The sequence below is a fragment of the Gopherus evgoodei genome, chromosome 18, assembly GCF_007399415.2.
Source record: "Gopherus evgoodei ecotype Sinaloan lineage chromosome 18, rGopEvg1_v1.p, whole genome shotgun sequence".
Classification (NCBI taxonomy): domain Eukaryota; kingdom Metazoa; phylum Chordata; order Testudines; family Testudinidae; genus Gopherus; species Gopherus evgoodei.
Genome location: NC_044339.1, coordinates 5,628,673 through 5,656,553, shown reverse-complemented (window position 1 = coordinate 5,656,553; position 27,881 = coordinate 5,628,673). Strand labels below are relative to the sequence as shown.

General features: G+C 57.4%; 1 protein-coding gene across 1 annotated transcript in view; it reads left to right on the top strand.

The window, feature by feature from the left end:
- The first annotated feature begins 10,867 nt into the window (after positions 1-10,867).
- The window catches only part of EPHA2 (EPH receptor A2), a 35,885-nt gene continuing 18,871 nt past the window's right edge, over positions 10,868-27,881 (top strand). The window contains exons 1-3 of the mRNA XM_030537722.1: positions 10,868-11,045; positions 20,105-20,172; positions 21,875-22,535. Of these exons, the coding sequence (XP_030393582.1) occupies positions 10,961-11,045; positions 20,105-20,172; positions 21,875-22,535 (814 nt within the window). The 5' untranslated portion in view covers positions 10,868-10,960. The remainder of the gene's footprint in view (positions 11,046-20,104; positions 20,173-21,874; positions 22,536-27,881) is intronic.

The window sequence follows — 27,881 nt, the reverse complement described above, 5'->3', positions numbered from 1 at the left end:
AACAAAGGAGACAGGCCCTGCCCTGGACAATTTTCTGCCACTGTCTTCTTGGGTGAGCTTGGGCAAGTGCGCCGTGCCTCAGTTTCCCCCATCCATTAGGCGAGGATAACAATGCTGCCTTGTCTCCCGGGATGGTCATGTAAAGTGCTCTGAGATCATTGGCCAGAAGGAGCCACTTAGTAGCCACAGGCTCCTGAGTACTGATTTCTGGATGAAGTGAGTGGGAGCCAATCCTTCCTTGCTAGGACTCCAGTAACCCCCAGAGAGCTGCCACGGGGGTGAAATTGGCCCAGTGTGACCAGGAAACTACAGCTGCCCCCTTCAGGCTCCCCTAGGAATTGGGGCCTGCTGGCTGCCGGGGATGGAAACGTCTTCCCAGCCCCACCTGGCTGCTGCACCTCCCCTCTGACCTCTGTTCCCGCCTCCGAACACCCTGCAGCTTCCCAGCTCCAGGAGGGTCTTTGCCCCCTTCCCTAGGGCCCAGGCCTGTCCATTGACATTTGTAACAAAGGCGGCAGTGGGATCAGACAGATCCTCCATTTCCTTGTGGATCGTTTGCTAAATTCCTGAGGATGGACTGTGCCCATTGGCTGTGGCGTCAAGGCTTCCCCCTTGGCAAGCTGGCATAAACCGCTGGCTGCGCTCCAGGGGCAAAGGGATTGGTCGTGACTGCTTGGCTAAGGGGGCTGGCACCCGTCCCTCCCAGTGGTAGCAGATAACAGAACAAGGAGCAATGGTCTCAAGTTGCAGTGGAGGAGTCTAGGCTGCATATTAGGAAACACTATTTCACTGGAAGGGTGGTGAAGGACTGGAATGGGTTCCCTAGGGAGGTGGTGGAATCTCCTTCCTCAGAGGTTTTTAAGGCCCGGCTTGACAAAGCCGTGGCTGAGATGATTTAGTTGGTGTTGGTCCTGCTTTGAGCAGGGGGTTGGACAAGATACCTCCTGAGGTCCCTTCTGACCCTGATAGTCTATGATTCTCTGGTGTGCAGAACCAGAATCACACTGGATCTGACACTAGGGGCAGAGGCGAACTCATCTGAATCCAAACACCTCAAAACCACAGGGCAGCTGGAAGCTGGCTCCTGATTTGGCAGCCTGGCCTCATCTCGATGTATCTAAAACATAGGCCTTGTCCACACACACAGCCTGAAACCAGTTTGGCTTAAATCGGTGTCTAAACTGGGTTAGCGAAGCCTCTGCCAGCCCCTTTGTGGGCACTCACATTTCAGCTCCAGAAGGGCTGATTTTAGCTTCGCTTTAACTTCTTCCCGAGCATTGACCCCTGCCGGGGTTTGTGCGGCTTCAAGACAAGCCACGCAGCCTCGGAGGTCCTAGGGTAGCCTGGACTAGGGTAGGGGGCTGACCTGACCTGTCTGAGTTGGCCCAGTGGGGAGCCCCTGCTCTATGTTGCCCCGGAGGTGTGTGTGTGTGCGGATGGCTGGCGGGGGTGGGGTGGCGGGATGGTAGATAGTGACCTCCCTCCGCCCGCCTGCCAGCACATCCAAGGCTTTATGGAGATTTAACGACAGAGGAAGCAGCCCTGTGTGACACCAGAGCCCTATTCAGACTGGTTGCGCCATCCTCCCCTAGCGATTCACATACAGCTTCCTCCCCCTCCCCCTGGTAACAGCTTTACGAGGTGGGCTGGGGTTTTCTCCCTTTGAATGAGCCGAGGCCCATAAAACGCAGGCCGCCCATGGCAGGGGCTATGAGGAGCAGCACCTGGTTTACAAGGCGGAGGCAGGAAGCTGGGGGCACAGGGAGGCGATTTAGCAGGCCGGATGGTTGCAAGGAGGGGGCCAGGCTGGCCCTCAGACTGCAGATAGGGACGGGCAGAGAAGAACCGGCTTGGGGTAGGCATGGGTGCCCCACCTCACTGGCACCTCACGGACCTGATTGCACCCACCTTTAATAGAGGTGTGGCCCACAAGACTACCGATTCCAAAGTGCCATGTTCCATTTTGAGCGGAGCAGCCGGCCACGTTGCATCTGGGTGCCCATGGGCGTAGACGGGGGGGGCACCCCTCCCTCCTGCAAAATGCAGGGGTTGCATCGATGACTACAGTGATTTCCTCTTTGCACCTTCAAAACAGATGCTTTGATCTGGGGCTCCCCTCAGTGAGACTGGTGTTGGCTTGCAGACCTAAAGCCCCCACGCATCGTGGGTGGAATGCACGAATCCACCTAATTTCTCCTGACGCTCCTAACCCCCGAGGATTTCAAAACAGCACGGTTAGAGCTGTGTTCGTCCCAGGAGATGAGGGAGACAGGGCAGGCAAAGGAGTATCTTTTACTGGACCAGCGTCTGCTGGTGGGAGAGAGGCACTCTCGAGCTCCGATCCAGCTCTGGGAACCGTACTCAGCTTTCCAGGGAAGTTAGGCCCTAACTAGAGGTTAGGAGCCTACGGGCTGGTCTGCATCGACATTACTCAGAGCTGTGAAAAATTTTCAGCCTTGAGCACTGGGGTTAGGTCGACCTGACCCCTGGCATGGCTCTGATTGGAAGGAGTCTTCCATCAACTTTGCTACGCCTCTCGGAGAGACAGACTAACCACACTGATGGAAAAAAACCCTCCAGCGACATAGGACGTGTCCACACAACAGGGCTACAGCAGCCTAGCTGCTGCGCCGTAGTGTAGACAGATCCGTGTGGGCTTTGCAGCTTGCAGACGGTGCTCCCTGGCCAACTGACACATTGAACTGGCCTCTTGCTTGCGACTGATAGTCCTAGAAGATCAGTCCGGAACGTGGCTGTGGGGAGAAAGGGGGCAGCCAATGCCACTGGAAAACAATGGTTCCTCACCCTCAGCGACTCTGACGCGGAAAAGACTGCCAAGAAGGTGGAAGCCCTTTGACCCCACCCCAGGGTAGATGGGCCTGGGGTGTGAGGCTGCGAAAGGACAGCCAAGGAGTCTGCCAGGCACCATGAGCTGGGCTCTTCTGGGAGGGGCTCGAGGCCCTTGTGCAGGAGAGGGGGGAAGAAGAGCAGAGAAGAGACAATCGGGAGGCTCTGGAAGTCAGCCCCTGAGGCGTGACAGCTGGCTGGACCTACCCCGGGTCTCTCTAGAGAGCGAGAGAGGTTCAAAAGTCTCCACGTGGCTCCGTGGCTTTCAGAAAATGGCGCTTCCCGCAGCTATGCACAATTCCCCATCAATTCACAGCCAGGGCAGACCCAGCTCACTGAGCCCGCCCAGCCAGGGCAGCAAGGAGCCTGAGCCTGCTGCAGGAGAGCCCATCCCCTGGGCCTGGCTACCAAAGCGAGTGGGGCAGAGAGCAGAGCTGTCTGTCTCATGTGGCTCTGAGGAGATGGAGGCCCCATAGAAGGTCATTAGAAATGGTGCTGGCGAAGCACTGGGGGGCCATGGTAACGGTGATGGGGGCCGCTGTGCTAGGAGGGGGGAGATGGCCTCAGGAGCCTGCTGGGCCTTTCTCTTCTCTAATGGCGCTGCTCCCATGTGGGGTCCTTCCCCAGCATCGCCGAGCAGCTAGTTGCCCCTCCCCTGCTTTGCTGGATGGGAGCAAGGAGAGGCCTTACCCTGCCTCAGGGCACGGTGAAGCAAAGACCCTGGAGTTAAAGGAGGAAACCATCATCCAGACTGTCAGAGGAAGGCTGGCCTAATGGGCTGGGCACCTGCCTGGGGCTTGACCAACCTGGGATCTATGCCCTGCTCGGCCACAGGATCCCTGCGTGACCTAGGGCATGTCCCTGAATAAGAGATTCAGCATGGTCGGGGTGCTGTGGGTCTCAGGACTGGAGTGGTCCAGACAGCTCCTCCTGAGACGGGACTAATCCACCATAACGCAGCCAAGGCAAAGGACTCGCAGCCACTCTTGGCCCATCCCTCCAGGCCCTGCTCCACCGCTCATGGAAATCAGGGGGAAAAGCTCCCGCTGACCCCCTGGGCGTTGAGTCAGGTCCTCAGAGCAGGAACAATGGGCTCCCTCCCCTCACCCCAACCCCATTTGTGTGCCCAGACCTGGCTTTGGAAACTGGCTGGTTAGATTTGCCTGGTGACCATTTCTCCAGGCTCCTCAAGGGACTTTGTTATGGGGCTGGGAGCAAGGGGAGAGGGCCGGGATGAAAGGTTAACAAGCCGTTTAATTGCTGTGAAATGGATTGACACAGGCCTCATATGGCTTCCTATCTCCTGATGCACCGGCTGTCTCCAGCTGTGCTGCTTGCTGGCCTCCAAGCAGGGCAGGGGAGCAAAGAGCTGTGTTATCTCTGGTATTTGCATTCCTGGCTGTGAACTGTGGCACTCCACACCCCTACCTGTAGCTTTCCATTCCCCTCTGGACCTTGCAGCCTGCAGCCCCTCAGTGAGGAGCAGGCTGGGAGCCAGAACCCCCGTTTATTTCATTTGGCCTTCTTTCACGCTGGCAAAAGGTGCTGGTGTGAGCGGGAATGCCAGACATCTCACAGCCCCGGAGCATGGAGTTGTCCGTCTGTCTACAGACGAGGCACCGAATTCCCTCTGGAATAGTGATTTTGAGTGCCCCATCCAGATTTTCAGAGGTCAGGTGCTGAAGATCAAGCACTTTTAAGGTGTCTCAAGTTGCCCCCCAAGCAGAGGCACCCAAAATCAATAGTCAGTCTGGAAAACTGAGCCCACTTAAATTCCTATTTCTGTCTCCTCGTCTGTCCAGCCCTAAGCATCTCGGCTGAAACTGCCAGTGCAGGGGCCAGTGAGCACCAAGAGCGCATGTGGGTTTGGATTCCCACTGGGAAAAATGCTGAGTCCCATCGAACTCATTTCACAGAGGCCGGTGAATAGCTTAGTAGATGGGAACAGCCCCCACCCGATCCTGAGCTTGCAGGCATGCGGACCAGTGAGTTGTAGGGAAACCCTGCTGCATCTCATTGCCAATTCTCTGAGCCACCCGGGGCCTCTTGGGAAGATGGGTCCAAGCCTGAAATATTTCTGGAGGACTTGTGGCACCTCTTAGAGGCTAACACATTTATTTGATCATAAGCTTTCGTGCTCAAATAGATTTGTTAGTCTCTAAGGTGCCACAAGGACTCCTGTGCTTTTTGCGGATACAGACTAACACGACTGCTACTCTGAAACCTAAATATTTCTGTGCTTCTTTGGCTCCACTGAAGCCTCATTTCCTTTGCGCTGGGCATGGTTAACGTGCAGCTTTTGGAAGAAGAACCGCAGATGATAATGAAAGGAACTAACTGGCAGCTTTGTGGTTTAGTCTTTTAAGACCTTTTCTCTGGGGGCCGGGTCCTTCGCTGTCTCCAGTGGGTTGCTTAGCTCTTGACCAGACATCAGCCGTCTTTTTGCTCCTGGCTCCTGGCACATGGTTCTGGCCCAGCTGTGGGAGAAATAGCGATCGGGAGCGAGATTAAGATGACGACGGCAATCAGTTCCTGGCTGCTCTAGGGTAAACTGGGGGAAGGGATTATGGTATAACTCAGTGGTTTGACCATCAGCCTGCCAAACCCAGGGGTGTGAGTTCAATTCTTGAGGGGGTCACTTAGGGATCTGGGGCAAAAATCTGTCTGGGGATTGGTCTTGCTTTGAGTAGGGGGTTGGACTAGATACCTCCTGAGGTCCCTTCCATCCCTGATATTCTATTCTATGATTAGAAGAGGAGAACGAATGAATTGTCTTGACAGAGATTTGGGGAAACCAGGAGCCCTCAGGGCACTTTATGGAATGGAGGAGAACTTTCCTGTGGAAGCCCCACAGAACTTACCTCAGCCCCACATTTGCAGCCTTGGTGGCACCTGCCTTGCCCTAGCAGATGAAAGTTGTCCCAACATGATGTGCTTTGGCTCAGCCAGATGGGGCGCTGCTGAGTTAGTGACAGGAGGGATTTGCTTTGCCCATCTCAGGGAGCCAAGGAGACAGAGACTTGACCCCAGTTTCTGTTGGGAGCAGTGCAGAAGTGAGCTGCTGGGCTGAAGGTTCAAGCCCTACCTTGCCCCCCACCATCAGCACATCCTGCTGTTCCACCCTAGGTCCAGTGCAGAAGCACAGGGTTTGCTGTCCTGCCCGAGAAGCTCACAGATGTTGCCACCTCCCAGCTGTGTTGATCTGGATGGAGAGGTGAGGTCTCCTTTGATGATAGGCCCGAGGGTGATGCTTTCATCCCTGCCCTTGTGCTGAACTCCCCCTGGGATCGCCTGTGGGCCCTGGGCTTTCCCACACACTAGGTTTCCTACAGGCTCCCGGCCTGGCACCAGAGTCCTTGGGAAAACTGATTGGGAAAGGGCAGGAAAAATTGTTTTGCTAGAAGGATGAAAGGGGAAGGGGAGGGAGAATGGGCTCATCCGTGCCCCGAGATAAGTTGCCACTTAGCAGGGTCACAAGTCCATGGCGTGTTTACCCACCAGCCTCTCAGGGTGTGAAAGGCTGAAGAGGGCATCCCCATGAATGGCCCCTTGTGTGCAGCGATAACCGATAACCCCGGTGAAATGGGGCTGTTTCCAGCGCCCCCAGGGCTCAGCCCTTCCCTGCGTCCAGGACTTGGAAAACACACTCCAAAGCTGCCAGGTGAGTGCCAAGTACCTGCCTGGCCACGCCCCTCTGTGGCCACGCCCCCTGCCATTGAGAGGAAATGGAGCGACACAATTGGATACTGTCTCGACTGTAGCACTGTCAATCAACCTTTTGCTGAATGAATAAAATGTAACTGACTCAGTGGCCCAGGTCCTGTTTAACTCTTTCCTCCCTGCACTCTGCTGTCTTTTTACAGTGAAAGCTGTCACATGAACGCAGGAGCTGGGGTTTTAACAAATGCACCAAATACCGCAAGACTTGCCCTAAAATCATTGGAGCAGGCAACCCTGGCATAGGTCCAGAGCCCAGGATGGGAATCGCACAGGGAGCAGCAGGTCAAGGTCAAAGACCTCGGCAGAGCCGCTAGGACCTGGGAAGGCACCGGGTGGGAAGGCAGGACCGGACCATCAGGGGATGTTGCAGAGAAGGACTGAGGTGCGGCAGATAAACTGTTGGGGCCAGCAAAGCAGAGGACGCTGCTGGTCAGAAATAGAGAGAGGCATTGGCAGGACTAGGTCGAGGCAGGCTCGACTAGCTGGGCAATGGCAGAGGTGTGGGGGAGAAGCTCCCATGGCACTTGGCTCTAACTTGGTCCCTTCCTCACCTAGCTGGGCAAGAGAAATGAACCCTGGAATTCCAAACCAAAAATAGCACGAGACCCGGTAAACAGCTGAGGAGCCTCTGGCACCGAACCCGGAGAGCAAGGTGTGGCTGGCAAACCCCAGGCAGGCGGGAGGTACAGTTACACTGGCTGACTAATGGGTAGGATTTTGCAGGAATCGACTTCAAAGGCTACCATGAAATGTGACCGATCCGGGCAGGACGTCACCCTGAAAGCAACCGGAGCAGGCAGCAGATTGCATGAGGGGAGAGAAAGAGCAGCACTCAATTACCACATGTGGACTTTCTGCACAGGGACTTCAAACGCAGCTCACAGTACAATGAGCCGCTGCACCCACCGAGATGTCAGCAGAGCCAGCCGGGCCCGCTGGTTACACCCCATCCCAGCACTAGCGGGGGAGCAGGGGAATCATTCTCCATCTGGGCCCAATAACCCTGGAGCCAGGGATACTGCAGGTACTATCCTGGTGTCTTACCATCCTATTCATCCGGCAGAGGATCTCTTGCCCTGCAGGGTGAATTCCATTGAATGACACCGAGGTCCTGTAAAAAATGACACTCCCTCCCTCAAGGACTGGGAGCTTTCTGAACCCCAAGACTGTTGCAGCTCGGCAAGCTGCCCCACAACCCTGGGACTGCACCTCAGCGCTGTTCGGCAGCCCCTCTATGATTCCAGTCCTGGGGTCCCCACACACATCTCTGCTGGTGCCCCTCAATCCTGACCTCCAGCCCCTGCTAGTCCAGTCCTGAGTTTCCTCCTCCCGAGAGCTGTCAGCGCACCTCAGTCCTGATCTGAATCATACTCTACAAGTCTAGTTCCTGAACCTCATTGATCTTCGCTTAGCACTTTGCAGGGACAAATCTGGTCCCCACTGAAGTCCGTGGAGCAGCATCTCATGTCTAACCAAGGGCAGAATTCAACCCACATAGTGCATAGTTTTGTACCAGATCCACGCTGCTCTATGTCAGCTTTGGAAAGGAGATAAGAGGGGACACAACATTTTTTCCCCTGTACAATGTTGCTGAAAAAATGTTGCAATTTCACGTTAGACAATTACGTGATGCAAGATGAAACCGCCTGGTTCCCAATGAAAACATGGGACATCTGAACCAAACCACGGTCCTGAAATTTTTGAGCCATTTGTGGTATTGCTTGAAAACAGGATCGGTTCAGAATGCAGGGCAGCCTCATTCCTCAGTGCAGCCCCCCACTCCCGGCTACATTTCAAAACTTTTCTTCTTGTCAGATTGAACCCTTGGGGTGATCCCTCAAATAAAACATGGAAGACTTGATTTTCCCCTGGGATTTTATGTTATTCTGGCTAGATCCTTGCCCCCAAATTATTATTAGTATGTTGCATCTAGGGCCCTCAGACAGGGCTCAAGGCCTAGTTGTGCTACCAATAACACAAAGACGGTTCCTGCCCTCGAGAGCTCGCAGTGCAGGAACGAGACAAAACAGAAATGGTGGGAGGACAAGGTAACAGCAGGGAACAGAGCGAGTGTGCAGTGGAAAATTCCTGGTGGTCTCTGCAGTCACAGGTTAATTTCCAAGTCTGGAAGTCATGTCCTTCAGTGATTGATTTGGCTGCACAGCCTGCAAAACTTGCATGCATGGAACTCTGTGGAAGCCTGATGGGCCCCAATCCTGGTGATTGTTGTATGCAGGCTGCCACACACAGCCTCGGGATGTCAGTAGGAAGGCATCAAGCGGTGGGATCAGGGCCTTCCCTGCAAGAACCAGGCCGGCAGGATCAGGCTAAGCCATAATATGTTTTCCACTTGAATAAACCCCACTGGGGTGACGGTCCCTGCAGCAGCCAGGAGTTCAAGGCAGCCACTCGGAGGCTTGGCTAGCCCGTGATAAGGGATCATGGGACGTTATCATAATTCACGCCTCCCGGAAAGGTGTTGCCATCACATTACACTTCCCAATACACTAAACAGGAGGTTAAGGCTGGAGTTTTACGAGCGCTTTGTCGGCTCGGAATGGCATTCAGCACCTCAGGCCCTTCCCTGGACTTTACGGGAGAGCTCATTCTTCATTAGGGTTTATGGTGGCAGCATAAATACCACCTTCGATTATTTTTATAAGGCTTGCCTATAATCATCCCTTTGTAAAGGCTGTTCAGAAGGGGTCCCTGGGGGGCTGTTCTCAGCTGGTCAGAGTGCAGGAGGACTGGGGGGCTACATCGGCTCGACAGAAAATCCCAAATACATACAGTAGGAGGGAATGATCCTGCAGTACCGGGTGTTGCTAGGATAGGTCCTAGTGCGAGGGAACCGATTCTGATCTCACATCACCTGCTGGTCCCAGTGCTCAAGAACATGGCCAAGCATGTGAACAGCCCCCTGGATCTTTGCACAACTAATTCCGGGCTTAAAGCTGACAGTAGGACTAACTCCGCTCTAGCCAACACCTTGTGCGAAGCCAGCCAAAGAGGGAGCCCCGGCAGACCCCCACGTGACATGTCTTGAGTAGCTCAGTGGTTTGAGCATTGGCCTGCTAAACCCAGGGTTGTGAGTTCAATCCTTGAGGGGGCCATTTAGGGATCTGGGGAAAAATCTGTCTGGGGATTGGTCCTGCTTTGAGCAGGGGGCTGGACTAGATGCTTCCTGAGGTCCCTTTCAACCTTGATTATTCTATGATTCCTCAGCCATCACACCAGTGTCTGTGGAACCACTGGCATCAATCACACAAAAATCAGCCTCCCCAGAGAAGTCAGGGCCTGCTCGCCCTCTGGCTTTACTCCAGCGGTGCTTCACTGCCTGCCGTAGGGTGAGACGCCGATGACTGGGTCAAACAGAATTTCAGTGGAATTTTCAGGATGCTTTGGAGGGCTCACCATGATGCATGGCGTTCAGAGAGCAGCACGTGGAGTGATCTCTCTAAAGCGCTTGGGGCCAGCGTTTCGAGTGCTCTGCACCCAGAACGGGAACCAGATTTTAAAAACCTCTCTGCCCCCAACGTGCTGAGCGCATCTACAGATTGGGTTCTGACTCTCAGTAACGGAGCAGGCAGTTTTGGAAATCCAGGCCTTAGTGCAAGTTCTACTGCAGGCATTACAAAAAAAAAGATCTTACCCTGCTGAGGACATTAAAAAAATAAAAAGTTCTGAGCAGGTGAAAAGAAAGTCAGTATCTCAGTGTATCAGTGTGAATTACATCGAGGGAGTGTGGAACCATTGCTGGAGGATTGAGATATTACAAGGACATTTCCTACCAATTATTTGTCTCCTTTGAACTAAACCCTCTGTGTGTGTGTGTGGTGGGGGTGGGGGAGAGGGTCTGGCGGTAGTGGGAGGACAGGGAGGATATTTCTGTGTGTGTACCAGGAGTCCAGCTGCAAATGGGTGCGAGATCTCTTAAATACATTCGACTTTAACACCCAAATGTGTCCTTGTCCCTGAGCAAGAGGTGGGGTGGGCAGCGTTTCTCATCTTGCTCTGTTCCCAAGGATTTACCATATGCCCCTGCGTGAAGCTTTGCTGCCCGGTAGGAGGATCCCCCCCCCATGGGGTGAACAGGATAGCACCGGGATGAGGGGTGATAAAAGATCAAAGCGCCGGGGTCACACATGCTGGGGCAGAGGAGACCCCTTTGCCGCGCATGCTGGTGCGCTGTCTCTTTAAGGCATTCCTCAGGGCGTGGCCTGGATGACATCAGCTCGGGGCATGAATGAACAGGACTGAAGTTTCCCACAAACTCCCAGTAAGTTGTTCATGGCAGGAGGGCGCAGATAAGGCACCAGCGGGCGCAGCCGCCGCCGCCGCAGAGACTCGGATCGTTTCATCCTCTCCGGCAGGAGGGCCCAAGGCCAGAACCATGGAAAGCGGCTGGGCCCAGGCGCCCCTCTACTTCGCCCTCCTGCTGCTCCCCGGCGCCCTGCTCAGCTCCCGGGCCAAAGAAGGTAAAAACTAGGCTTTGCCCGGGGGGTTTAAGCCTGGTTCTGCCAGATGCAATTGACGTGCGGGGTCCCCCCGTCCGGGCGGCCCCTGGGAACTCGGCGCCCCTTTCTGGGCGGGGGGGAGCGGGGAGAAGTGAGGGTCTTTCCCTGCCTTTGCTTCGCGCTGCGCCGCTGCCGATCTCCTCGCGTGGGGCCCGCGACACGTGCGCGTGGGGGGGGGAGAGGGGCTGAGAACCGAGGAGAGGGGGCTGTGGCCCCGGGGGTGAGTGGGGGGCAGGAGCTGGCTTGGCCGGAGCGGAATCCAGAGGTGCCCGAAAGAACAACGCGCCGCGGAGAAGATTTGCAGGGCAAAGTCCCGCCGGCACCTCGCCGGCTCACAGACAGGTTGGTTTAGCGACGCGTGGGATTTGCTGGGGTTGGGTGTGACTCCGGATCCAGAGGCGCACTCGGACCCGGCGCGGACCTTGGCCGATTGACTACGAGCGGCGATTAGCGAGGAGGCACATTTCGGCCAGCGGGGTCTGGGAAGCGTCACGCGTGGGAGGTTTGTTAGCTGGAGGAACCTGCTGCCGGGGGTAGGTGGGAGAAAATCGCCCCGGGTGAATGGATTTTCCCCGGCTTCAGATACCTGGGGGAAGGCGAGGGGGACCCTTCTGCCTGCTCCAAGGCTTTGGAAGCCGCCTCCCCCCCGGAGAAGTCGCTATTGCCCCACGTCGGCCCAGGGTGGCTGATTCAGGGCGATGTCACGCTTGGCCTGGAAGTGCGAGCAGTGACACCCCGGTTACACAACCGCCTGGCTCGCCCCAACTGGGACAGGGCCCCACAGGCCCATGGCAGGGCCAGGCAGGAGGGGGAGGGGGTGACTCACTGGGGAGGTGTTGCGTTGCATGGTGTGAACCATTAAAGGGTGGGGGGGGTCTTTCCTCATTTTGTGCAGGAGATTCCTTCTTTACATGCAGTTCTGCCCATTGTTAATTGAGAGACATTATTGAGGTGTTGCCTGAATGCTGCTTTTGTGAAAATGTAAATTGCAGGAGTGGTCTTTCTCCTGATTTAGAAACCCCCCCTCCCAGCCACACCCATGAGATATCAGAGAGGGGCCCGAATTCTGCTTTCAGTGACCGCAGAATAAATCTGAATTTACCCCGCTGATTTCTGGTAAAGCTGTTCCAGATTGACTCTGGCCTTTAGCGTTAGGAAGACAGAATTGTTAAATTCAACTTGGGGGGACAGGGGGCAGAGGAAAATTGGTCCCAAATTCCAAACGTACTTTTACCATGTCATGCTTCCAGCCAGGCGGGGCCGAGGTCCAACGCAAAGCTTTTCCAGAGTTTGGATCTAGGCTTTTGGGTTCAGGCCCATGTCTGAAACATTCCCAGCGTTCTAAGATTTCACCTACACTCCTGGGGATTGCTGCCCTGGGAGAAAAATCAAAGCAGGTTGAAGCAGAGTTCCTGCCTGGAATAGTTAGGACAATATTAAGAGTTGTTTAGAAATCAAATAAACTTTACCCATCCTTCACTCACCCCTTCGTGCTGAGTGATTACAATGACCAGGACAAGGGTGCTTCTGGGGATTGTCTTCTTTCTGTGTCCTGACTGAGCAGACGCACCTTTATGCTGGTATAACTGTGCATCCATGTATGGCTTTAACGAGATCTGTTTCTAGACTGATATAGTCCTCAGATTGCTACCAAACAACCAGTGTGCAGACAAGCTCGCAGGGGTCAGTAACTGATCTGCGCAGTGGTCAGACTCCCTCTGGCTTTGAGCCGTGGCTTAGGTCCAGAGAGCAACTCAGGCATGCTGCTTGGAGGCCCCCGGGATGGCTCCCAAATTTTGATCGGCTCCAGATTCAGCTCAGAACTTTCCCAAAGCACAGGGCTGTGCCAACCTGGCGTCTGAGTCCTCTCCCTTATAGAGCTCCGGGGCTATCTGCAAAGTTCCCACCTAGAGCTGAATGTTGGGACGGAGGATGTGTGTCTGGACCCATCTTCCATTCAAAGAAGCTATTAGAAAAACCATTAGATCGAACTCTGAAATTTTGTGTGTGTATCTTTAAAAAAAAAAAAGTATTGTAAAGCCATCCAAACCCTAGGTGCTGGCACAGGACACCAGGATGGTTTTGGTCCGACTGATTTCTTTTAAAAAAGCAAGCTGAATGTGGCTTAGGCATGGAGGAATTTGGAATAATATGCACACTTGGGCAGATGGGCTGTAATTGCTCAGAAAGAAGCATAAGAATCTATTGCGTAAATAGTGATTTAAGGCACCATCCTCCCCTCAAACCCCCCCCAACAATTTAACAGCAGCTGCTAATTTGGGGTGCTTGGATTTTTAAGTGCTCAGCATGGGAGCTCGTTTTGTGGGTGCCCGAGAATTGATATTGCTGCCTCTCAGGTTGGCCACCCGCAACTAGCAGCCACGTTGGCTATTAGACCATCCTTAAAACCAGGCATCGCTACCACAGCTTCCCTGGGCAGCTTCATTAGCTCCCGTGAGAAGGAGCCGCTGGAGGGTTGTGCAGTTTTTCAGATTAACATTTGCCTTTGTTGTTTTCCAAGTGCCAAAAGTAATTGGTGTCTAATGTGGACTAATCGCTTGCCAAATTGCAGTTTCCAATTAACGTTGCTGTGGAATGAGAAGAGGGCTCGTTACTTGGTGAACTCCCCAGGTCTATTTTTATGCTTTTTATGCTGCAATAGACCAGCAAAATCAGCTGCTTTAAGAAAACGTGCTTTACATCAGTCCTCGGGCTATAACCTTCGAAGTATATTCAAGGGTGAAATTCTCCCTTCCGAGCTGCATGACTGATCTTGACATTACTATTCTGTTTCTCTGAAGAGTAACGATTCTGCATTAGGGAAGAAACCTGGAGTTCCTCCACATGTCGGGAGCGCAAAACATGCTAGATGAAGTCCGCAGCTGAGGGGCCAGCGGAGATCTTTGCCGTTAGTCCAGAGCCCTATTATTACAGTTAGGATGCTCTTAGGGTCTGAATACGGATCTGCAAAACTGGAGATCTAATCCCTGCTCTGACAACCCTCTCAAGGATGCCCTGCTTGGGCTAGCGTAGGCTAGGTAATTCTCCACCAAAGAGAGAAGCTATAGTGTAGAACAGGTCTCAGGTGTTCTTGGTGGGGCAACGCATGCGGGGGCGGGCGGGTCCCCTTTTATTGACCTTTGTGTTCTTGAGCAAATCGCTTCACTTCTCAAATAAGATTTTTTCTTTGTTGATTTAATGTTTTTAGTAGCCAGTTCAAACAGATTAAACACGGCACTGAAAAGTGAAGGGAGAAAAGAATTAAAATGGGGTGGAGGCAAGGAGGAGAATCTCTTCCAGCCTGGGAAAGCTTTGCCTGTGTGACAGCACAAGCAGACAGACAGACAGACTGTGATTGGGGTTCCCCCTCCCCCTTGTGTAAAACAGTTAAATAAAACCTCCGAGGTGGGGCTGCTTTGGTGGCCAAGCTCGGTGAGATGTTTGTATTATTCACATCGCCTCCCGAATAGGTTGGAGGGGGAGATAGTTAAAGTTACACACTCATGGCAGACACAGGAGCTTTGCTCACTGAGGCCCCGATCCAGCACAGCCCTTAAGCACATGCTGAAGTCCTGGAAAGCAGTAAGCACAGATCCTCGAAGGTATCCTTTTGGGGATCAGGGCCTCAATGCCCCCAAAGTCAAATGGGATTTAAACTGGGGCTGAAACCGGTGGTTGCAAAGGCTGCGGCTGTGTGAGTCAAGAGATCCGGGTTCCAGGCTCTGCCACAGATTCACTGTGCATGTCACTGCCTCGCTCTCTGCCTCAGTTTCCCCAGTGGAGGTGTTGGGGAGCGATCAGCCCTGCAGCTGTTCTGTCAGCTACAACCAGGGTGATAGTTCTGGGAGATTCCGATGAATCTTTGCAAAGCGCCAGAGGGCGGGGGGGGGGGGGGAGATAAATGGGTGAAGAAAGCAGAGGAAGCAGCACCACCAGGTGCCGTGGAATGACAGGGATGGAAACCAGCTGAACCCACCTTTGCGTATAAATAAGCCAGTTGCGTTAGCTGGGCAGTGGCAGAGACGGGTCGCAGCTGGCAGTCGGCCTGTAGCCACGAGAGAGGAAATGAAGGGCCTGAGTGAGATCCCTGGTGAGGTGTCGACTCCCTGCACAGCCTGGTTTCTGAGCTCACGGCTGGGGGTTCCTGGGCCTCACTGGTGACTCGCCAGGAGCCTGTGCACCACACCTGGTTTGCCTGCGGATTGCTGCCACCCTCATCTTTAATGTGGAGGCATGGCTGGTGGAGGGGCAGGTCCCAGCACGCGATGTAGCAATGCTGAGCGGGTCAGGCTGGGAAACAGGATGCTAGGATGGGTCACCTCCATGTGCTGCAAGGGGAGGGTGGTAGGGACCTTGTTAGGTTAAGCAATAGCCAGCCCCTTCCAGGAGTGCAGATTGGGATGTAGGGAGACGCTGGGTGGTGACGTTAGGTGGCACAGGCTGTGTTAATTAGTGTGGGGGCCAGAGGGAGCCCCAGTGTCTGTCTGTAGCTGGCAGCCTCAAGGATGAATCCTCTTTGGGTTTATCACAGGCCCTCCTGTGCCTGGGCTGCTAAATTCTCCTCCCAAAGCCACTCGGCTCAGGTGCGTAGCTCACGAGACCCGCCCCATCCCAGGCGCACGGGAGCTCGGAGAAAGCCCCTGTACAACACCAGTCATCAGCGTGGCTTTAACTCCTTGGCTGGTCTTTCAAAACCTGCTGTAACTTGCCAGGTGCAACCTGCTGATGGAGCAGGAGGGAGCGCCCTCTCCCTGCGTGGGCCAGGGGCTCGCCTCTGCTGCTAGCCAGTATGCAGGGGGGTGGGACAGATGCTCAGGCTGAGAACTCTCAAACTCAGCTCGCTGCCGCTGTGCAAGATCCCGGCTGTGCTTTGCCTCACTGCCACAGGGGAGGAGGGGGTTTGAGGGTGCAGGAGAACTGGGAAGACACCTCCTGTGTCCGGGAGTGTGTTCAGATCGGACCCGCAGCACTAGTCTCCCATGTCCTTTATCCCTGCACAGAGAGGGGATGCTGGCACCTGGATCAAAGAGGTGGCGGGGGGGCGTGGGAGAGAGCCTGTGGAGCTAGGCTGCCCCAGGTTAGCCGGGTGGGCCTGAACCCCACCCCCAAGCTCCCTGCTGGGGTTCTTCTTAGCCACGGGTTCATTCCCCCCCCCCCCCCCCGATTAAAGGCATTTCCAGTCCTAGAACTGGTCTGGGCCCAAAGCCAGGTAGCAAATGATGGATCCACAGAACCAAAGGGGCTTCGCTGCCCAGCCTGCTTCCCAGAGCCAGTTTGCCCCACGGATCCACCCTGCACTTGCCCCAGTCCAGAAACCCGCCCTTAGCCGCACCACCGCAGGCAGCGCAGAGGGGCGCTTGGCTGGGTATAAGTGGGAAACTGTGAAGGCAAAATGGGGTCTGGAGCCACCTTCGGTGAGAGTCGAAATGCAAGGGCTTGTTGGAAAAGGGGGGCCCAAGCTGGGTCATGTGTGGGGGATGCAATGGGGCTTAGGGACCCTCTGGGGTGCAGGGCATGGTCCTCCTGCAGTCCAGCCCCACCCAGGCGCCATCTGGTCAGCTCGGAGGGTATATCTGCATGGTGAGAAAATGCCGCCACCGGTCTCGCAGCCCGGGTCAGCTGCCTCAGGCTGCAGGGCTCTAAAACTGCAGTGTAGACGTTCCGGCTCAGCCTGGTGCCTGGCCTCAGAGACCTTTGAGCCTGGGCGTCTACACTGCAATTGTACAGCCTGAGTCAGCTGAGCCAGACCAGCTGCAGGACTAGTGCCTTGTAGCTCCTCCCCGAGATGTGGCGGCAGGGAGCACCCCCATGCAGCAGGCAGAGCCCAGCTCTTTCCTCCCCAGAAGCCGGCTGGTGGGTAGCAGGAACTGCAGGTCCTTTGAGAGGAGCAGAGGCCCTGCTGTTTCTCATGCCCAGCTGGTGGGGCTGGCAAGGGGGGGCGTGTTTCTTTAAGGGAAGCTGGCGGGCTGGAGCAGGGGGATCTGGCCAGTGCTGGTTTATAGAGGGAGGGAGGGTGTGGAGCCAGCTCTGCTGCCCTGGGAGAATCACCATGAAGAGATTTCCCCAGCCCGCTCCAGAGCAATGAGTTAGAACACAGCGGGGTGAGCCTGGGCACTGCAGCCCGTCCCACGCGGCCTGGGGCCCCTCGGTGTCCCGGCTGCAGCATTCCTCCCCCTGACTCCATCCAGGCTGCCCCTAGCTCGCACAGATCTGAGGGGGGAGAGTCGAGCCCCTTCCCCAGCCTGAATCCTGGGCTTTGTAACGGCCCGAGCCAGGAGCCCATGGGGTTCGTGTGCCTCTGGTCTGGCCGATGCCCTCCACCACTCGCTCAGAGATCCCTGATGCTAACACATTCCTGGCTGGCTGATTCACTGGGGCTTGGCAGGGCCCTGATGGGCTGGCTAATTGCTTCCGCTCAGGCCTGGGCCGCTCGCCCTTTGATTTCACTGCCTCTGTCATGCGGCTCTGGGTTATTTGTTTTTCTTTCCTTCTTTCCTTCCTCTTTTCAAACCCATCTGATCCTTTGGCAGGTCCCAGCCTCCGCCCCTGCGCTGATGGGGACGGGAGGCTCTGGCCCCGGCATGTCTGAACATGTCTTAGGAGGGTTTGGCTGGCTGAGGACAGGGGCTTGCCATGGCAGATCCGATCGCTGGCCAGTCAAGGCCAACAGTGGCCAGTGCCGGAGGGTCCCTGTGTTTATGTGCCTATGCAATGGTACAGGGCTCTGACGGTTGGGATTAGGGCTGTGTTTCTTTCCTGACCCTTGTGCCATGATCTGCCTTGTTGTCATTACCTTTGCTTTGCACGGCTCCAGTTTTTGCTTGCGGTTGCAAAATAGACTTGTCCTCTCAAAGACTCCCAACCGCAATGTTTGCCTTGATGAGGAAGGATGGCCTTGTGGTGAGAGCCCTGGGCTGAGACTCAGGAGGGCTGGCTTCTGGCCCCAGCTTTTCCACAGGCTCCCTGGGTGATCTTAGGCAACTTGCTTACTCCTTCTGAGCCTCAGTTTCCCCACTTTAGAGTTAAGCTAATCACATACCCCTAATCACACTCAGAGGGTTATGGGGGTAAATCTATTGGGAATGAATTAGGAGGTACTTAGAGCGATGAGGCTGCGGAAATGCTTAGAAATCCTGCAGTGGTGAGTTACACAGGTTGGCGATATGGTATGTGAAGACGAGAGGGTCTTGTGGTTACAGCAATGGTTGTTTGGGAGCTAGAGCTAGGAAAATGAGGGTTACCCGCTCCCCACCCCAGCCCTTTTTCCAGGCACAGATATCATCAAGCAAGGCCTGGCTCCTGGGACTGATTCTGCTCTCATTCCCAGCGATGTAATGCAGGACGGCAATAGGGTTACAGCGCTGCAAGTCAGAGAATAAGCGAGAGCAGAAAGAGTGGGGTGAGGCTTCCTCCAGCAATCCTAGCCCAGTCCATGTGCTGAGACCCAGAGAATGGAGACAGACACTCCCCACCCCCTTCTCCCCACCCCGTTCCAAGCCCCCTTGGAGGCAGAAGGGCTGGTTTGCAAGTTGCAGCGAAATGGTAATGAACGGTTTGCAGCCTTGGCAGCTGTGAGCAGCCACTGGATCCAAACCGGCGTCTGGAAGAGATTTCGTTCCTCCAGCACCGCGGCTCCTTCTCACACTGTGGAAAAAACTCTGGAGAATGGGAGCACTAAAGAGGAAAACCCCAGAGGTGACAGGGATCATATCTGTTTGGGTGAAGCACCAGTGAGTCGGGGACGGGGCGTGCAGCGGGAAGGGCTGAATCAGATGCTGCCAGCACAGGAGTTAGCAGAGCAAAGGGGCATCCTGCCTGGTATCCTGTCTCCGAAGCTGCATGCTTCCGAGAAAGGCATCAGACCTGCTACTGCAGTGATGGGGGGGGGGGGGGATTCCTGCCTGACCACCGCTGAGCTGGTGCCCTGAAGCATGAGGGCTGATAACCTCATAATCCTTATCCCAGCTAGCGCAGATTCATCTCTGGCATAACGCCATTGACTTCACTGGGGTTACGCCAGGGATGATTTGGCCCTATTGTCTGACCCAACCTGGCTTCCTCTTAGCCATGAGCAGAGCTGGGCCGGCCTGATCTTTGCCAGAACCTCCCTCCTGCACCTTTGGATCCTCTGCCCTTTCCCCTCCGGCTGCCGCCCTCTTCCTAAATATAAAGCCTCTGTCTCATTAGTCAGCTGCTCAAATATGAGGAATGAGGGCAAATAAAAAGCAGCCCGGAGATAAGCGTGCGATAAGAGCGCTGGTGTCTCCACCCCGATGGTGACTGCCCAGCACCGGGGGTATGATGCTGCTGCAGCCCCTGCGGCTTTGTGGACCCGGCACAAAGGGGTAGGGGAGAGTAGAGACCAAAGCCATAGGAAGCGAGTGGCTGTGTTGAGAGGTTACTCCTGGGCAGAGCTGTCCTGCTCCGGCTCTGTGCTGAGCTGCAGGGCCACCCGGATTTCATAAGCCACCATCGGCCTCTCGGCCTAGCCAGAGCAGGGAGCTGAGTGCTCGTCGGGGCAAGGGCTGAGCCAAGCCATGGGGCTGGGCCCTTTATGGTCCCTTGTGGTGCCCACAGGAGGTGCAAGAGGTTTGTTTAAAAGAAAAGCTGCTGCCTCTGTGCAGTACGGGGCCCGTCGGGCCTTTGACACCCAGTCTCGGCAGGGGGGCTCTTTGGTCACACAGTGGGGCAGAGCCAGAGCTTCGAGGGGAGCGTGGCTGCTGGATCTTTAACACAGAGGGGTTTTCTCCCCACTGCAGAGCAGGTGTTGACATTAAATAGGGCGTGAACGAAACCAGCCCCTGGCCTTGCACCCTCGCTCACACCTGTGCAAAGTGCTACGCGTGCCAGTGTGCGCGAGCGGAGGGTTCTGATTTGGGGGGGGGGGGGCTTTTGCCCCCACGGCTGGGCTTGGTGCACGCACCAGGCACCTGATTGTCTGTCGGCGGGATGAGGTGCCTGCTCCCGCGTTGTATATTCCTCTTCCCCTGGTCTAACTGTTCGTTTGCTTTCCCTTTCAGTCGTCCTGCTGGATTTTGCCAAGGCCCACGGGGAGCTCGGCTGGCTGACCCATCCTTATGGGAAGGGGGTAAGTCTGAATCCCTAGTGCTTGGTGGGAGCTCTTGGGGCGGGGGGGAGAAAGGGGAGAGGCTCACTCCATAGATCCGCTCCTAATTCACCCTGGGATTAGCGAGAGGAGAATTCACTTCGATGTCCATTGGGAGGCGGAGGACACAGGCGGTGCCCATCCCTTGATTGCCACAGCGCATCAGTAGAGCTCTGTGGGGAGGCCCAAGGGTGGAATAGCAGGGGCAGGTCTGCAGTGGGGCTGCAGGAGTGAGTGGCTTCGGCACCAGGGGGCCAGCATAGCAGACCGGTGCTTTGGGGATGGCCGGAGGGCGGCTGGAGCTCTCAACACACTCTGAACATTCGGTCGTGGGGGAATCTCTTCTCCGGCTCTGCCAGACTGCCGGGAAACATTGCAGCCCCTGGGGGAGTCGCATGGGGTGGGCAGGGGGCGAGGAGGCCGGGGGGCTGCCGTGTGGGATCAGATGTCCCTGGTTTGCAGCAGTGTGGAGACCCCCAGGCTGGCTGCCCCTTCCTCTTCCTCCCCCCGCTCCAACCCAAGCGACTATTTGTTTTGGTCTCTCCTGGCAGGTTTCCTATCTCCTGCCCTCCCGTGGGCCATGTCAGGAGGTTAATTGGCCGGTGTGTTCTGCCATCCGCTGACAAGTTAATCCCCTGGGTTTGCCATTTCCAAGGGCCAGGTGGAACCTGGCTGGCTCCAACCGCAGTCCCAGTCCTGCCTGGCTCTCCCAGACACAGCCTCCGCCCCAGCCATGCTGGCAGCCCGATCTGGCTCCCTGTGGAAAGATACCCACTGACAGGGCCGCCCAGAGGATTCAAGGGGCCAGGGAAAAGCGGGGGAGGTGCGGTGCACTTTTGGGCCCCCTGCCACCGAAATGCCACCAAAGACCCGGAGCGACTGAAGGGCCCCCCGCCACCAAAGACCCAGACCACCGCCGGGTCAGGGCTCGCAGGGCCCCTGTTTGGCCTGGGGCAAATTGCCCCACTTGCCCCCCCACCCCGGGAGGCCCTGTCCATTGATGTCAAGGAAAACTGTGAGTCAGAGTGTCCTTGGCTGGCCAGGCTTCCCAGGAATGGGATGAGATTTAATATAATTTCCCGCATGTGGAATAATTTGGAAGTAGGGCCCCGCGTTGGCTGGGGTGAGAACCGGTCGACAGCCCTGGCTATAGCCGGGAGTGGGCAGCGTGGTCCGAGCTCTGTGTTTGCACTTTGCAGGCTTGTGTTGGGCACCCAGAATCAGAGGCCCCTTAATAATGTTGGGCCTGAAACGCCACATGCCTCAGTTTCTCCATCTGTAAAACGAAGGTTGGTCTCTTGACTTGATGAGCGCACTGGAGGGTCGAGGGTCAATAGCCATCCCTGGACAAAGGCAGCGTGTCTGGAGGAGGCTAGGCTATAGGCAGCGGAGGGAGCGGGCGGAGGGCGAGCACGCTGAGTGGTATTGGGATCAAACTGCCCGTGGCTGCCTTTGGTTGCAGGGCAGAGCCGAGGTAGCTGCTGGGTTCGGCAGTTCCCAGCTCCCTGCTTCAGGGCATGAGCCAACCTCCAGCTGAGGAGTTCAGGAAGAAACGTAACCAGGGGCCCTGCAGGGTTTCTTGCACCTTCTGACCATCCAAGAGGGGAGCCAGGCTGGCAGTGCCTAGGCTTCATTCCCGGCAGCCCATTTTGCTCTCCTTTAACACCTCGTCTCCCCTGGGCAGTGGGATCTCCTCCAGAACGTCATGAACGAATCCCTCATCTACATCTACTCGGTCTGCAACGTGATGGAAGGCGACCAGGACAACTGGCTGCGGACCAACTGGATCTACCGCAGCGAGGCCAAGCGCATCTTCATCGAGCTGAAGTTCACGGTCCGGGACTGCAACAGCTTCCCAGGCGGGGCCAACTCCTGCAAAGAGACCTTCAACCTGTACTACGCCGAGTCGGACGTGGACTACGGCACCAACTTCCAGAAGCGCCAGTTCACGAAGATCGACACCATCGCGCCCGACGAGATCACGGTGCGCGAAGACTTCGCCTCCCGCAACGTCAAGCTCAACGTGGAGGTGCGCACGGTGGGGCCACTGAGCCGCAAGGGCTTCTACCTGGCCTTCCAGGACATTGGGGCCTGCGTGGCCCTGCTCTCCGTCCGCATCTACTACAAGAAGTGCCCCGGTGTGCTGCGGAACATGGCGCTCTTCCCCGAGACCATCGCCGGTGCCGACTCGCAGGCCCTGGCCAAGGTCAGGGGCACGTGCGTGGAGGACGCGGTGGCCAGCGAGGAGCCCAGCATGCATTGCAACTCGGACGGGGAATGGCTGGTGCCCATTGGGCAGTGCCTGTGTCGGGCGGGATACGAGAAGGTGGAGGAGAGCTGCAAAGGTACAGGTGTCCAGATGAGGGTGCGCTTGGGGGGCGGGGAGATCTCCTATGTACGAGGCTGCTGGGTACTGTGGTATCGCAGGGCCTTGGAGCCCCATGCCTCGTGTCCCGTGTATAGATACTCACCCCCTGCCAGGCCTGGCCTCCAGCACCCTTTGCTCCTGTTCTAGGCTGCCCCGTGCTCACCCCTGCCAGCGGCCCTCAGTCCTGATCCGTAGCATCCTCTTCTGTTCCCAGCCATAGGCTCCCACATTCAGCTCTGCCGATGCCCCTCAATCCCGACCTGCACACCCCTGCTTACTATTCCGAACCCTAGACTTCACAACCTGGCAAGTCCAGCCCTGAGCTCCCCCCTAACCCCCCCAGATCTAGTGATGCCTCTCAGGCCTGACCCAGCCCTGCGCCTGGGCACACACAGCGCCAACAATCAAACTCAGCCCTGACCTGTGGCCACGTGGTATCTCAGCCATGGGCTCCCCACACAGCTCTGCTGATGACTCTGAGCCCTGCCCTGCACCCCAGCCCTCTCTCCCAGCGCTGGGCAAGTGCATCAATTTCCATTCATTCTCTTCTCTGCACCACTCCCCCTTTGGGGGCGCCCAGCTGGGCTGGGTTTCGAGGCCGTTTCCCTGCTCCCGGAGGGCACCAGCCAACCGGAGAGCAGAGATCTGAGCCTCCCTGATAAAACCCTCCTAAACAATAGGCATCAGTGTTGGGAGCGGTGGGGGAGGGGACATGGGGTCTGACCATGGAGCAGATGCCTGTGCCGGCCTGGCAGCTCTCTCATGACATGAGTGGTGAGGAATGCAGTGGGAGAGGGGCCGGCGGGATAAACCCCGGAAATGTGGAAGGTGGTGCCGGGGGCTGGGGGGAACTCAGAGTTTGGCAGGGTGGAATCGACCCCCCCTACACACACACACATGTACCTGCTGTCAACCCTCAACAGCTCAGGGGAGTCAGGGGTCCCCCAGTTCAAGGGGCAGGGAAAGGTTTGATTTTAGCTGCTAACAAAGCAGCCAGGAGTCCTGGGACAGTGGGGTGGGGATAGGGGAGGGAGCTGAACACCCAGGCCATGTCCTGCCAGGTGCTGTTCTTCCTAGCCCAGCGCGTCCGCCAGGGACACCTCCAGTGCACTGCTGGCTTGATGGCCCTGGGTGTCTATTTGCCCCCCGCCCCGACAAGCCCAGCATGGGCAGCAGCTTGGCATGCCCCTGCCCCTAGAGGGATCCCCCTAGGAGAGACCCCACGGCCCGTTCAGTCCCCAGCTGCTGTCAGCTCCTTGCCTCAGACCTGAGAAATATCTTCCGCCAGGTGGGAGAGAGGAGAGGAGCATGGAGCCCTGCTCCGCCCTGGTGTCTGCAGGGGCCTGAGCTGCATCTAGGTTCTGGATTGGCCCTCCCCCTCCTGGATCAGGGCCTCGCCGGCCCCACAGGAAGGGGGTTACAGTACCATGGGTGAGCCCTGCCCTCACGGGGAGCTCTCGCGCATCAGCGGCTGGTGCGGTGGGATCCCCCGGTCAGGTATTGTGCATGTGGGGTGGCCTGCTGGAGCACTCGCGGTTATGTCACAACTGAGAGCTGCTTTGATCCAGCCATTCCCCTCCCCTTGGGCTGCCAGGGTCCTCGCTCCAGCACCTGCCACTCAACCCCCCGGCTGATGGGGCTCATGGGCCGTGCAGGGCCTACGCCCTCTCCCTCTGCCATGGCTGCCCTCCCTCCAGCCCAGCTGGGTGAGAGTAGTGCTGAGCCCCCGCTTGGCCCAAGAGCCCCCTGGCCAGACAGGGGGAGCTGGGATGTGGAGGAAGGGAGCTGCCCCTTCCACCCCAAATTGCTGAGCCCGGGGGGCTGCTAAAGGCCGTCCCCTCTTCGTACAGCCTCAGCCAGCTCTGCAGCTGGCAGGAGCGTCCTGGGGCTCCATTTCCTCCCCAGCTTCCCTTGTGCAGAGGGGAGCTTGACCGGTCAATGCATCAGCCTCCCCCCACAACACCTGTACTGGCATCTGCCTTGGGTCACAAGTGACTCGAGTTTGTTGGTCTCAGCCCCACTCTTGGAGGGGAAAGTGTGCTCAGGGACCTTCAGGGATGGGCCCAGGGCTGTTGGAGCAGGGGTCGGGCGGGGGTTGGCACTGTCTTTACTGTGGCTGAACAGCCATAAATTGGGACGAACCTTCCCCCAGCTTCTGGCACGGGATCTGCAACGGGCATCAGCTCCCATCCCAGGTGCATTGTCTCCTGGCTGGGTTCCCTGGTTGCTGGGAGCAGGTGGGCTGGGATCAAGGCCTTGGGGTGCTGGGGCTGGCGTCTCTCTGGAGATTCGGCTCTTTCAGCTGTGTGCCCCCGAGTTGGGAACAGAGGGTTTGTTCACAGGAGAATCCTGGGGCTACAATAGCAGTGGGGGGCTCAGTGTGATTGAGGGGGACTGGCAGAGCTGTGGATGGGGAGCTCAGTGCTGGGATAGCTGGGGGCTGGGGATTGGGATTGAGGGGTGCTGGCAGAGCTATGTGGGGAGCCCAGGGCTGGGATAGCTGGGCGCTGGGGATCGGGATTGAGGGGTGCTGGCAGGGCTATGTGGGGAGCCCAGGGCTGGGATAGCTGGGCGCTGGGGATCGGGATTGAGGGGTGCTGGCAGGGCTATGTGGGGAGCCCAGGGCTGGGATAGCCAGGGGCTGGGGATCGGGATTGAGGGGTGCTGGCAGGGCTATGTGGGAAGCCCAGGGCTGGGATAGCTGGGCGCTGGGGATCGGGATTGAGGGGTGCTGGCAGGGCTATGTGGGGAGCCCAGGGCTGGGATAGCCAGGGGCTGCGGGTCGGGATTGAGGGGTGCTGGAAAAGCTGTCCCCATGGGTCCTACATGTGGAATGGCAGAGTTGTGGGTGGGGAGCCCAGGGCTGGGATAGCCAGGGGCTGGGGATCGGGATTGAGGGGTGCTGGCAGGGCTATGTGGGGAGCCCAGGGCTGGGATAGCCAGGGGCTGGGGATCGGGATTGAGGGGTGCTGGCAGGGCTATGTGGGGAGCCCAGGGCTGGGATAGCTGGGCGCTGGGGATCGGGATTGAGGGGTGCTGGCAGGGCTATGTGAGGAGCCCAGGGCTGGGATAGCCAGGGGCTGCGGGTCGGGATTGAGGGGTGCTGGCAGGTCTATGTGGGGAGCCCAGGGCTGGGATAGCCAGGGGCTGGGGATCGGGATTGAGGGGTGCTGGCAGGGCTATGTGGGGAGCCCAGGGCTGGGATAGCCAGGGGCTGGGGATCGGGATTGAGGGGTGCTGGCAGGGCTATGTGAGGAGCCCAGGGCTGGGATAGCCAGGGGCTGCGGGTCGGGATTGAGGGGTGCTGGCAGGGAGCCCAGATGTAGAATGGCAGAGCTGAGTGGGGAAGTTTGTCCCACCCCTGCCTGGGCCATGCCTGGCTTAGTCCAGGGTTGTCACAAGCCCAGTCCAATCATGTCACAGGCTGGTCAGCCGCCCCTGAGTTGTGGCGACTGTGTCCTGGAGCAGGGCACGGCGGGTCAGGCCCTGCACTGGCCACCTGGCAGGGCCTGGGTCGTAGATCCCCCAAGTTAAAGGGAGCTTTGTGCCAACTCAGACCGCGCCCGGTGCTGAGCCAGCCATGGCTGCTGTCAGTGGGAGGGGAGGGTCCTGGGCCCCAGTATTACCCTGGGATCCTAGCAATGGCCCTGGGCACCCCCACAGCCAGCCTTGGACCTGTGAGTCCAGGTAAGGGGTGATGGGAAAGCAGCAAGTTGGGGTACACCCCCCACACATTTACCTGGAGGGCGCTGTGAGCAGAGAGGCCTTCACAACCCACACACAGAACATGCCATGAGGGGGGGCACCATCTGCAGCCAGCCCCAACTCCCTGCAGAGCTCAGCCTTCCCGGGGGCGGAGAGGAAGGGAGTGAAACAAACGGGAGATAAGCGATTGGGGGCTGGAGAGGGAGCGGGAGGGGCCCCCTCCATTTTGTTGGGGTCAAGAATGGGACGGGAGATAATCCACAGGTTTGCATAAAGCCCCCGCTCAGTGCCCGATCTCCAGCCCTCGCCCACGGGTGCTCCGGGGAGAGCCAGATAAGGAGCCTTCCAGCACCGGAGACGCTCTGCCCCCCCCCCCCCCCCCACAAGCCAAGGATTGTTCATGGAGACTCCTCTCCCTCTCCCCGGTCCGTAGAGGGCTCTCCGGCCCCTCCCTGCTGCTGCGGAGGTCACCCCAGAACTGCAGACCCTGTACCCCCTTCCCTCCAGGCCAGGCGTAGGCCCAGTGGGTCACCATGGTGACAGCATCCTTGCTGCCCTCCAGTCCCCTCTGTCTCCAGCTGGTACATGAGGGGAGGAAGCGGCAGCTCCCGGGTGGGCTCCCTGGTGTGGGGTGGGGAGGGGTAGGTTAGACCCCCGGGGGAGCTGTCCTCAGCCAAGACCCAAACCGCCCCATGCTGACATCAGGTGGGGCTCTGCTCCCTTCCGCTCCTCCTCATTCTTACTTCATCAGCTGCGCAAAGGGATATGCATAGTGCCCCCTTCCTGTTCCCAGGCCCACTTTGAGAAGCTTTAGGGCAGGGCCCTGCGGTGCTCCCCCAGGCAATGCCCAAGCCTTCATTCATCCTGCCCCCCCCCCCCCCAAATCTGCTTGCCCCTGTGCCCTGGTAGCCAGGTGCCAGCTGCACGGCGAGGCCCAGCGGAGAGTGCCCGGGCACCAAAGCACGTGTGCAGAGTGTCATTGCACTAGCATTCCCCAGGGCATGTCCCATGCCAGCCGGCCTGGCTTGCTGGTGCCACCCGCTCAAGCCCCTGACCCTTTGGCATTGACAGATGTCTCCCCTCATCTCCTGGGCAGCATGGTGCCTGCTTCCCCCTCCCCCACGTTCTTGTTTGTCAGCCACACTCCATCCGTCTGACTTGTGTTTTCCCCTCCCTCTCCCCAGCCCATCCGCCACCCCCCATCGTCCTGGGAAAACAAGACTTGCTAAGGGTTTGCACCCCCTCCACTAGCTCTCTATGCTGGCTGAATGGAGGCATTGTGTCTGCAGGAGTGTGTGTGTTTATGTGTGTGTGTGTCGGGGGGGATGGACAGGGACCCCGCCTGCTGATGGGCTCCCTCATTAAGTCAGATGGCCCTTTGGGACTGTGACCCGTGCGGGCTGACACCTCCCTTTGTCCCAGGCAGGCCCTGCTCTTCCCGCTGTCTCTGGCGGTGAGTCAGATGTGCTTCGTTGACAGGCCCTGCAGTGGGTGTCCTTGGCCTTTTGGGGGTCCCCTGCCGCCTAGGGCGGAGGGAGTCCTGACCATGAGGCCCAGATGCGGCTCACAGAAATCCAGCACCCAGAGTGTGGCTGCCTCTTCAGTTGAGCCCAGTGGT